The 12,500-nt window shown below is 37.5% G+C and overlaps 1 protein-coding gene across 1 annotated transcript in view; it reads left to right on the top strand.

The window, feature by feature from the left end:
• The window catches only part of LOC125042259 (organic cation transporter protein-like), a 29,792-nt gene that overhangs the window by 5,739 nt on the left and 11,553 nt on the right, over positions 1–12,500 (top strand). Inside the window, exons 2-5 of the mRNA XM_047637804.1 lie at positions 5,972–6,067; positions 7,449–7,557; positions 7,899–8,007; positions 9,597–9,700. Of these exons, the coding sequence (XP_047493760.1) occupies positions 5,989–6,067; positions 7,449–7,557; positions 7,899–8,007; positions 9,597–9,700 (401 nt within the window). The 5' untranslated portion in view covers positions 5,972–5,988. The remainder of the gene's footprint in view (positions 1–5,971; positions 6,068–7,448; positions 7,558–7,898; positions 8,008–9,596; positions 9,701–12,500) is intronic.

Raw genomic sequence — 12,500 nt, forward strand, 5'->3', positions numbered from 1 at the left:
CACTGATGAGGGCATCCATCAAGTGGAGGCTGCCATTTTGGAAGATCGTCGTATTAGTGTTCGTCAGCTAGTCCAAGATGTCAAGATTGGGTCCGTGGGCAAAATCATTCACGGCCATTTCGATGTGCAAAAGTTGTCTGCTCGATGGGTTCCTAGGCCACTCACAATGTTCTAGAAGTAGGAACGAGTCCAACTGTTCTAAGGATTTTTAGACATGTGCCAAGAAAACCAGGAAGACTCTTTGATGGACACAGGATGAAACTTATGTACTATTATCCAGAAACTCAGGCCCAGTCAAAACAGTGGAAACGGAAGGAGAGAGAGAGAGAGAGAGAGAGAGAGAGAGAGAGAGAGAGAGAGAGAGAGAGAGAGAGAGAGAGAGAGAGAGAGAGTGTGTGTGTGTGTAAGAGGCTGTATGGCTGATTGCACAGTGGTAGTGGTATGCATAGTGGACCATTAAATCTGGTCTGGTCAGCTATCATCATCTAGACTCCCACGCGGTAGACGCATGGAGCCCACGTGGTCTTCTGGTCTACAGTCGTGATCTTGAGCTAATGGCTTGCACAAACCATGCTTATGTGCACGCCACACACTACTGCTACTACTACTACAACTGCTGCTACTACTACTTCTACTACTATTACTACTACTACTACTGCTGCTGCTACCACTACTACCATTGCTGCTACTACTATTACTACTACTACTGCTACTACTATTACTACTACTACTGCTACTACTATTACTACTACTGCTACTGCTATTTCTACTACAACTACTGCTACTATTACTACTACTACTACTACTGTTGCTACTGCTACTACTACTACCATTACTGCTACTTCTATTTCTACTACTACTGCTACTGCTGCTGCTACTGCTACTACTACTACTACTGCTACTGCTACTACTATTACTACTACTGCTACTTCTATTTCTACTACAACTACTGCTACTATTACTACTACTACTACTGTTGCTACTGCTACTACTACTACCATTACTGCTACTTCTTTTTCTACTACTACTGTTACTGCTACTGCTACTGCTACTACTACTACTACTACTGCTACTATTACTACTGCTACTGCTACTACTACTACCATTACTGCTACTTCTATTTCTACTACTACTGTTACTGCTGCCGCTACTGCTACTGCTACTATTACTACTATTTTTACTACTACTATTATCACTATTATTACCATTGGTATTATCATTACTGTCATCATTATAATTGATATCATTTTCCTCATCGTTACTATTACCATCATCGTCATCATCATCATTATGTTCATTACCATCGTCGTCAGCATCATCACACTATCATCACCCTCATTATCATCACCATCACTATCCTTCTTTTCCTTCTCATCATCATCATTCTCCTCCTCCTGCTTCTTGTTATCTTCATCACCATCCTCCTCTTCCTCCTCATCATCATCATCATATTCATCATATTCATCAAATTCATCATATTCATCATATTCATCATCATATTAATCATATTCATCATCAGACAGACAGACAGGTTCCCACGGTAGCGCCTAGGGGTAAGGGGGAGAGGGAGGTGGGGAGGGGGGTAATGGTGAAGAGGTAGGGGGGGGGGGGGTTGAATGGTACAGTACTTGTCACCGTCACAGTTGCTAGTTAGGGAATATCTTCTTCCTGACTGGGTGTTCTTTGACAAAAATCATTATCATTATTATTACGATTACTATATCGTTATCATTATTACTAATCCTATTATTTCCATGATCATTGTTTCATTTTTATCGTTATTATTATTACTATTATTATTTTCATTATCACTATCATTATTACTATTATTACCACCATCATACTACAACTATCATTACTACTAATAATGATTATAATAATGATAACAATATTAATAAAAGTAAAGATAATAGTAGTAATTGTCATAATAATAATAATGATAATAAAAATAGTAACAATAACTATCAACATTATAATTATTGCCATTATCATTATCATCTATAATAATAATAATAATAATAATAATAACAGTTCTTTTTGGGAGTGTTGTTATTACTATTGTTATTTTTGTTATTATTATTGTTATTATTATCATTATTATCATTATCATTATTATTACGAGTGTTATTTTATTGTTATCATTATCATTATTATCATTTTCATTATTTATTTTATCGTTGTTATTAATATCTATCATTATTATCATTATCATTATTTTCATTTTTTTTTCTTTTTCATAATTATCATCATTATCATCGTTTTACTGTCATTGTTATTATTATTATTTTCCCGATTATCCATATTATTATTACTTTTACTTTTATCATTATCGTTATTATTATCATAACTGTTGTTATCATTATCGTTATTATTTTCATACTGTTATTATCATTACCATTACCATTATTATCATTATTATTATTATTACTATTATTAATATTATTATTATCATCATCATCACTATTACTATTATAATTATCATTATTGCTGTTAGTATTACCATAATTACTACTATCATTACTATTTATTATTAATATTATTATCATTAATTTTATCATTATTGTCCTCAATAATCGTTATCATTATTATTATCATTTTTAATAATAATGACAATAATATTAATATGTCTAGTATTAATATTAGTATCTCACTATTAACATTATTATTATTGTTATTGCTATGACCGTTACCATCATTATGTGTATTGCTAGTTTTTGTGAGAGAGAAAAAGAATAAGCGGAGAGAGAGAGAGAGAGAATGTACATACACACACAAACGCACACACGCACACACACACACATATATATGTATATATATGTATATAGGTTTATATATATGTATATATATATGCACACACACACAAATACACACACACACACACACACACACACGCGCGCGCCCCCCCCCCCCCCCATTATATATATGTATATATAAATATATATATGTATATATAAATATGTATATATATGTATATATATTTGTATATATATATATTTGTATATATATGTATATATATAGATATATTTGTATATATGTGTATATATATACACAAATAGACACACACACCCTCACACACACACACACACACACACACACACACACACACACACACACACACACACACACACACACACACACACGTTTACATTAAAAAAAACAAAAACAGGAAAAGATCCAATTTATTAACTGAAGGGCCATACTTCGACATTAATTACACATGGTTAAGGGCTACGTCGCAGTATTTATGTTATTAGTTAATTTACATAGCAAAAATAATAATAATAAAAAATGAACAGTGTTTTATTCAACGCTTAATATTCCTGTGGGCCACCAACATGGCGATATCCAGGCAGTAGTCAGGCAGACTGTTATTGTTGTACAAAGATCATTATTTTTTCATTGATATGGAGTTGCTGAACAAACTACTGCTGATCTTGTGCATCTTCTGTTCTATATTTTGCAGCAAAATATCCTGTAGGTTCTTACTTTCTTGTGGAATAGTGGCTGACGCTGGTGTTTGAGTATATGTTGATGCTGGCACTGTAGCAAGTACAGTTGGATCTGAGGCAGGCACTGAATGCGATAGCGATGTTGAAACAGCTACTGAAGCAGGTGCTGAGGCTGGCATTGGAGGTGGTGCTGGAGGAAGTGTTGTAATCGATGCTGATGTTGAAACAGATGCTGAAACTGGCATTAAGGCTAATGCTCGTGCTGAAAGTGCTGAAGCAGACACTGGAGCTGGCGTTAAAGCAAATGCTGAAGCAAGATAAGAGAGACCGCTTTTCTGGATGCAACATGCCTTCCGCGTTTATCCTCCCAAGTTCTGGAAATTCCGTTTACCGTCAAGGCGTGGAGGAGGAATGGGGTTCCACGAGGGTAGATCAGCTGTTTTCTTCAGCATTAAAAAAAAATCTTTCGGAGAATATGCGCATACTGTAGAACTTGCTTTAGATCTAAAGTTGACACACTTCCCAGGATATCATTTACACTGGGAAAATATTCAACGTCCTCATTACTCAAGCGAGCGGCCGTGCAGTATTGGCAACGCGGATGCTCTCGGGGACATGAGCGTGTCCCGTGCCCCCACTTTGAACAGCTGGAGCAAAACGGGATTTGTTCCAGCTGACTTGAAAACGCCATAAACGATATTGATAGCTTTCGGAGTTCTCTCGTATGTTATGGCGAGTCAACTGTGTCATTCTGTGATTCATTTTGATATACTTAGCGTGAAGAATTTTCTCTCTGAGGTCTGAAATCGTCTCACTAGTTTCAAATTCCCGATTGGCACGGCGCCCTTTACATTTGCCACACACCCACTCATCCAACCACCCACCCACCCATCCACACACCCAGCCAGCCAGCCAGCCAGCCAGCCAGCCAGCCAGCCAGCCAGCCAGCCAGCCAGCCAGCCAGCCAGCCAGCCAGCCAGCCAGCCAGCCAGCCAGCCAGCCACCCTTCCACCCACCCAGCCACCCTTCCACCCATCCACCCACTCACCCACCCTTCCACCCATCCACAACTAAGTTACCTCCACTCACCCATCCACCCACTCACCCACCCTTCCACCCATCCACAACTAAGTTACATCTACTCACCCATCCACCCACCCTTCCACCCATCCACCCACTCACCCACCCTTCCACCCATCCACCCACTCACCCACCCTTCCACCCATCCACCCACTCACCCACCCTTCCACCCATCCACCCATCCACAGCTAAGTTACAGAACAAGTGAAATCGTCAAAAGGACACTGGAGTTTTATTCGTCTTACAGGAAACATCTCATTATGAGCCTGTCACTGGACTTCGCGAGAGGCCCGGTGGTTACCCTCGCGATGGGGAGATGGAAGAGGAAGGAAGAGGAGAGATAAAATGAAAGAAGAGGGGGTGGGGGGAGAGGGTCAGGGTGGGGGTGGGAGTGTGGGTGGGGGTGAGGGTGGGGATGGGGGGAGGATGAAGAGAATGCAGAGCTGGGAGAGGAAGGGAAGAGGAGAGGTAAAGTGAAAGAAGATGAAGGGAATGCAGAGATATAGGAAGAAAAAAAGAGGGAATAGGAGGGGAGGGGAAGAAAATGTAGAGAAAGAAGGAGAGGGGGAAGGTGAAAACAAAGGATTAACAATGAGATAAGAATGTTCATGGAATCTCCAAATATATACCAGAAAAAGGGTCTTGTGTACTAAAAACTGTTAATATAAGAATGTTTCATGTTCATCCATATACTTTCTAGGAGTTATTAGGTATCAGATGTGAAGTCTATTATTCATACAAACCATGAATATAAAGGCTGACTTGTTCCTTTGGTGGCCTGTAAGTAGGTCTAAAATAGAATTACTATCTCTATTTTTAATCTTTTCTCCAGTGCGTGTAGTGCATGACATACTTGCCTGTGCATGATTAAGCGATTAAATTAACATAGCATTATCGCAGGGTGTCTGTAAAGGATACTTGGCTTTAATCTTACTTTTCGTACAAAAAAAAAGACTCATTACTTAGAGGCACACAAACACATACACACTTATTATCCCAAACCACAACCCATCATCCAAAAACACACAAATGCACTCATGAACATAATCTGAAACACACGTAAACACACACAAACAAACAAACACACTCATCTTTCTCCTCACCCAAACACAAAAAACGTTTTACAAGGACAAGCACACAAACACACTCACCCTTCTCACTTCACGCACTTCACTTTTTTAACAGAAACACTCACCCTTCTCACTTCACGCACTTCACTTTTTTAACAGAAACACTCACCCTTCTCACTTCACGCACTTCACTTTTTTTAACAGAAACACTCACCCTTCTAACTTCACGCACTTCACTTTTTAACACAAACACTCACCCTTCTCACTTCACACACTTCACTTTTTAACAGAAACACTCATTAACTCCCCCTCACCCCTTTTTACACACAAACACACGCGTACTAACTGCCTCCTTCTTTCCCCCATTGACAGGCGGTGACATCCGAATCATGAACCAGCTAGACGACCTCCTCACCCAGCTGGGGACCGGCAGGTGGAACATCCTGCACATCCTGCTCTTCAGCTACTGTGGGTAAACCAGGATATGGTGGGGGAGGGGGAGGGGGAGGAGGTGGAGGGTGGAAGAGGAGGAGGAGGAGGTGGAGGAGGAGGAGGAGGAGGAGGAGGAGGTGGAGGAAGAGGAGGATGAGGAAGAGGAGGAGGAGGTGGAGGAGGTGGGGAAGGTGGAGGGTGGAAGAGTAGGAGGAGGTTAAAGTTGAAGAGGAGGAGGAGGAGGAGGAGGAAGAGGAGGAGGTGAAGGAGGTGGGGAAGGTGGAGGGTGGAAGAGGAGGAAGAGGTGGAAACTGGAAGGTGGAGGATGAGGTGGAGTACGAGGAGGAGGAGAAGAAGAAGAAGAAGGAGGAGGAGGAGGAGGAGGAGGAGGAGGAGGAGGAGGAGGAGGAGGAGGAGGAGGAGGAGGAGGAGGTGGAGGAGCGAGGAGGTGGGGAAGGTGGAGGGTGGAAGAGGAAGTGGAAGATGGAGGGGGAGAAGGGGGACGTGGAGGATGGAAAAGTAGGAAGGGGGAAGATGGAGGAATGGGAGGAGGATGGGGAGGAGGAAGAGTTGGAGGACGGAGGTGGAGAAGAAGGTGGAGGATAGAAAGGGCAAGAAAGAGGGAGAGGGGAGGCGGAGCGGTAGGAGATGAGAAGGAAAAAGGATGGAGGAGGGAGAATAGGAAGGAAGAATTGACAGAAGAGGAAGTAAAGTAAGGAAAAAGAGGATAGTAGCAAGAGGAGGGACAAAAGGAGAAGAGAGAATAAAAAAAGGCAAGAACGAGAGGGAAGAATTAGAAGATATTAGAAAAGGGAAAGGGAGAGGAGGCAGGAGAAAAGGTCATGAAGAGATCGGAGGAGAAGAAGGATGTGATAAAGGGGTAGGAATGAGGTGGTGAAAAACGAGGAAGAAGGAGGAAGAGAAGGAAGAAGGGAAGAGGAAGCAGTGGGAGACGAAGAGTAGGAAGACAAAGAGAAAAATGGAGGAAGATGGGGAGAGATAAAAGAAAGAGAAAGAGGAAGAAGAAAGAGGAAGAGGAATAACAGCAACGAAAAGGAACATTAGATATTGACATTGATAATAATAACGATAAGGATAACATTTATACATAAGCAAAACACTACCATAGATAGACACACACACCCACTTAAGGACATCGATATAAATAAATGAATAAATAAATAAATAAATAGATGAATAAATGAATTATATATATATATATGTATATATATATATATATATATATATATATATATATATATATATATATGGACTACCTATACGGCAGTAGGTAGAGACAACCATATAAAAGACAATGCTAAATGACCTTAATATCTAGCACATTCATTTATCTTAATAATCATTAACCAGAATAAAACGCTATATTTTCTATGTTCTCTCCCCCCCCCCCCCCCAGGGTTCTCGCTACTCTCCTACCACACACTCGGGGGCGTTTTCCTAGCTCCCAAGATCGACTTCACTTGCCGCCCGCCCGCCGCCAGCCCGCACGCCCGCACCACGAATGAGTGAGTGACGTCATCGAGGGCCCCGTCAGGAGGGACATCCTTTCCTTTGATATATTGATATATTTTTAGAATATGCTTTTCGATGATGGGTATGGAGGCGGTGGTGAGAGAGAGAGAGAGAGAGAGAGAGAGAGAGAGAGAGAGAGAGAGAGAGAGAGAGAGAGAGAGAGAGAGAGCGAGAGAGAGAGAGAGAGAGAGAGAGAGAGAGAGAGAGAGAGAGAGAGAGAGAGAGAGAGAGAGAGAGAGAGAGAAAGACCCCCCTCCTTTCCCCTATCCCCCCCTTACTCCTCCCCACCTTCGACCCCGCTCCCTCTCGAGCTTCAAAGCCCCTCCCCCTCCAGTTCCTGCGCTTATTTCGAGGAGGACTCAAGCACAGGCTTCGAGGAGGAGCGGCCGTGCACCGAGTGGGACTTCGACAACTCCACCTTCAGCTCCACCGTTACTTCAGAGGTCTGGTGGCGATGCTTTTGCTCTCTCTCCTTTTCTTCTTCTTCTTCTTCTTCGCCTTCATCTTCTTCTTCTTCTTCTTCGCCTTCATCTTCTTCTTCTCCGCCTTCATCTTCTTTTTCGCCTTCATCTTCTTCTTCTTCTTCTTCTTCGCCTTCATCATCATCTTCTTCTTTTTCGTCTTCTTCTTGTTTTTCTTCTTCTTCTTCTTCTTCTTCTTCTTCTTCGCCTTCATCATCTTCTTCTTCTTCTTCTTGTTTTTCTCATTGTGTTTCTTCTTCCTCTTCCATTTCAAAATATTCAGCTCTTCTTTTTCTTTTCACTCCTGTTTTCGTGATTTTCCTTCCTCCTCTTTTTCGTATTTTCCTTCTCAATTTTCTTTCTCCTCCTTTTCGTTGTTTTCATGGCGTTTCTTTGTTATTCTTATTATAATTCTTTATTCGTTGTGTTATTGTTTCTCATTCGTCTCATTCTTTTGTTCTTCATTTATTTTTCATATTTCCTTCCTTCCTTCCTTCTTTCCTTCTTTTTCTTTTCTTCTTTTCATTAATATTACTTTTTCGTGTTTTTTTTCCTTTCATCTTTCATAGGTATTCTTCCCTTTATTTTTGTCTCCTTTTTACATCATTTTCTTCTCTGTTTTCTTTTTTCTTCTATTCTGTATCCTACAAGAAACTTTAATTATGTTTCTGCTTCCTATTTCGTGTGTTTTTTTAATATCTATTTAAATATCAACAGCAGTTGTGTTCCTGTAACGGTGAGTTTTTATTTTTTTATTTTAGTTTTTTTTTATATGTTTTTATTGTGTTTGTCCTTCTACTCTCTTTCTTTCTTTATTTCTCTCTCTCTCTCTCTCTCTCTCTCTCTCTCTCTCTCTCTCTCTCTTTCTCTCTCTCTTTCTCTGTTTGTCTATTTATCTGTCTGTCTGTCTATCTCACGTTGCTATCTCCTTTTATATCTTTCCTTCTCCTCCTCCTTCCCACACCTCTCTTTTCTCCCTCTCTCCTCTCCCTCTTTCCACGCTCTCACCACTTTTCCCTCTTCCATTATTCCTCATCTCTCCATTCTCTTATTATCCCTCTTTCCTTCTTTCCACTTTTTCTTCTTTCCACCTTCTTCATCCCCCGTCCACCCACTTCCTCATTCCACTCTCTCTCACATATCAGTCCTTCCACCTATCACCCCAAACTCTCCCATCCACTCTCTATCTATGCTCCACCCTCATTCCACCTATCCTCCTTTCACCCATCCACCCGTCTCCACCCTTTCACCTGCCCTCCTCATCCCGCCCTCTCTTTCCCTTCCCTCGTCCACATTCAACTCCCATTCCACCCTATCTATTAATCATCCCTTTCCACCTATCCCACCCATTTCTTCATTATCCTTCCATCTTCATTCCACCCTCATCCACAAGCCACCTTCCCTCATATCCCACCCTCTTCCACCCCATGACCCATCCACCTTCCACCCACAATCCACCCCAACCCACCCACACCCCTCATTCCACTCCACCCATCCCCATCCACTCCACATACGCCAATACCCACCGTTTTTACGCCACGCCCACTTTTCTTCTCCTTCCCCTCCCCCAGTTCGGTCTCGTGTGTGAGAGGGAGTACTTACGGGCCACCTACCAAAGCATCTACATGTTAGGGATCTTCGTGGGAGCTCCACTCAATGGTATGATGGCAGACAGGTGAGAGAAATCGCGTTTTATAATAGTTCTGCGTTGTGTTCTGAGACTAGGGAGTGTGTTGAGGCGCAAGTGTTGTGAGAGTGTTCTGTTTGGATATATATATATATATATATATATATATATATATATATTTTTTTTTTTTTTTTTTTTTTTTTTTTTTTTTTTTTTTTAAGATGAGTGTTTTTTTAAATGTGCTCTGGGATGGGAGCTGTTTGAGTGAGTATTTTTTTGACGTGTGGGAGAGATGAATGTTTTGAGATGAGGGTTTTGAGATGAGTGCTTTGAGATGAGTGCTTTGAGATGAGTGTTTCTGAGATGTATTTTGGGATGGGAGCTGTTTTTGAGATGAGCGTTTTGAGTTGTGAGTTTTTGAGATGTGTTTTACGTTGTGCTTTAGATGGGATTTGCTTTTGAGATGAGTGTTTTGAAGTGAGAGTGTTGTGAGATGATTGTGTTTAGAAATGTGTTTAGAGTTGTGAGTATTCTGAGGTGAGTGCCTCTGAGTATGTGAATATTTCGAGATGTGTTTTTAGAGATCTAAGTGTCTAGAAATGTGTTTTGAAAATGAATGTGTCCAGAGATGTATGTTTAGATATTTGAGTTTTCTGACATGGATTGTAAATGTCTTAGTATCAACAAAACGTATTGTATAATATAGCGTATTAGAAGTGAGAGCGTTTTGAGATCTGAGTATTTAAAAATGTGTGTTTAGAGCTGCTAGTGCTTAAAAATATTAATGGTTAGACATGTGAGTGTGTAGAGATACGTGTTCAAAAATGAGAATGTTTAGAGATACGAGTTTTTAGAGATGTACGTCTTCTAAGATGAGTATGTTTAGAGAAGTGAGTGTTGAGAGAGTTTTGAAAGATAGTTTTTATTTGACATTGCAAGTGTTTCATACTGTTTTTGCTCAAAGATGTTTGTGGTGAAAGATGTGTGTTTATAAAGATATGCCTCTAATGGATGCATTGATATACGTGCTGGATAAATGCTTGAATTCTGTTTCCAGATTATTTAATCATTTATTCACTAATATATTCATAAATGATTTATTGAAACTAATTCATTCCTTTATGCAGGGAAGATTATCTGTCCATTGAGATACCTTCATCTCTTTCGTTATTTTGTAAAGTTATGATAATAACAATAAATAAATAATGATGCATATAGAAAGAAAACCTGAATTTTTGGTTTAGAAATGAAGCAAAAGCTTTTATTTTCGAGAAAGAAAATAAAAAATGGAGAAAAAAATACTGTAACATATTTTCAGTACTAAAAACATTAATAGCAGTGAACATCATAATAACAACAATGATGTTAACAAATCATATTGTTCGTGATGATAATGAGGATAATGATTGTAAAAGCAATAAAACAAGAACAAAATCAGCAGCAATAATGGTGATGACGAAGATACTTACAGAAATGATGATAATTATGGAAATAGTAGTTGCAATGATAAAAATGGTAATATTGGCAATGATGATGAAAATAGTGACAAGAATAGCAACAGCAGCAATAATATGATAATAGGAACAGTAATGATAACAATAATAATAATGATTATAGTAATGATATGGATAATAATAATAATTATTATAATATTAATAAATATAGTAATGATAATAATGAGAGCAAAAAGGATGATAATAATGTCAATAATAAAAACAATTATAATGATATTGATATTGATAATGAACTTAATAATGACAATGATGATAATGATAATTATAACAATAATAACGATAATAGTAATGCTAACAATTAAAATGATTATTCAAATAATAACAATAGTAATGATAACAATAATAATGAAACGAATAATGATAATAGTAATGATAATAATAATAATAATATTAACAATAATAATAATAATAATGATAATAATAATAATGATGATGATGATAATACTAATAATAACAATAGAATATAATAATTATAACAACAACAATAATAATAATAATGATAATAATGGCAACAACAGCAATAATAATAATAATAATAATGATGATGATAATAATACTAATAATAACAATATAAATAATAATTATAACAACAACAACAACAATAATAATAATAATAATAATGATGATAATAATGGCAACAACAACAACAATAATAATAATAATAATGATACTACTACTACTACTTATAATAATAATAACAATAATAATAATGAAAATTAACAATAATAACGGTAATGGTAATGATAATAATAATAATAATAATAATAATAATAATAATAATGATAGTTTTAGTAGTACTACTAATAATGATGATAATGAAAGTAATAATCATAATGATAATAATAACAATGATGATAGTAATCATAATAAGAAAAATGAGGTTAAAAATGATGATAACAAAATTATATTAGTAAAAATAATGATAATAATAATAATGATAATAACAATGATAACTATAATAATAAAGATAATAGTGATAATAATAATAATAATAATAATAATGATAATAATATTAGTAACACTAATTGTTACAAAGAAATGATGATAATAATTTTAACAACAACAAAAAATAAATATGATACGAAAAATAATGATATTTGTACAAATAATGACAATTACAATTAAATAATAATGATATCAATAATAATGAAAATAATAATGGAAATAACAATGATAATACTGATAATGATAATGATAATAGTAATAATAACGATAATGATAGTAGTAGTAGTAATAATAATAATAATAATAATAAAAACAATAATGATAATAGAAATAATATAAGTGAGAATAATGATAATAACAATAATAGTTGTAGTATGAAAAATAATAAT

This window comes from Penaeus chinensis, chromosome 31 (genome assembly GCF_019202785.1).
Source record: "Penaeus chinensis breed Huanghai No. 1 chromosome 31, ASM1920278v2, whole genome shotgun sequence".
In the NCBI taxonomy this organism is placed as follows: Eukaryota; Metazoa; Arthropoda; class Malacostraca; order Decapoda; family Penaeidae; genus Penaeus; species Penaeus chinensis.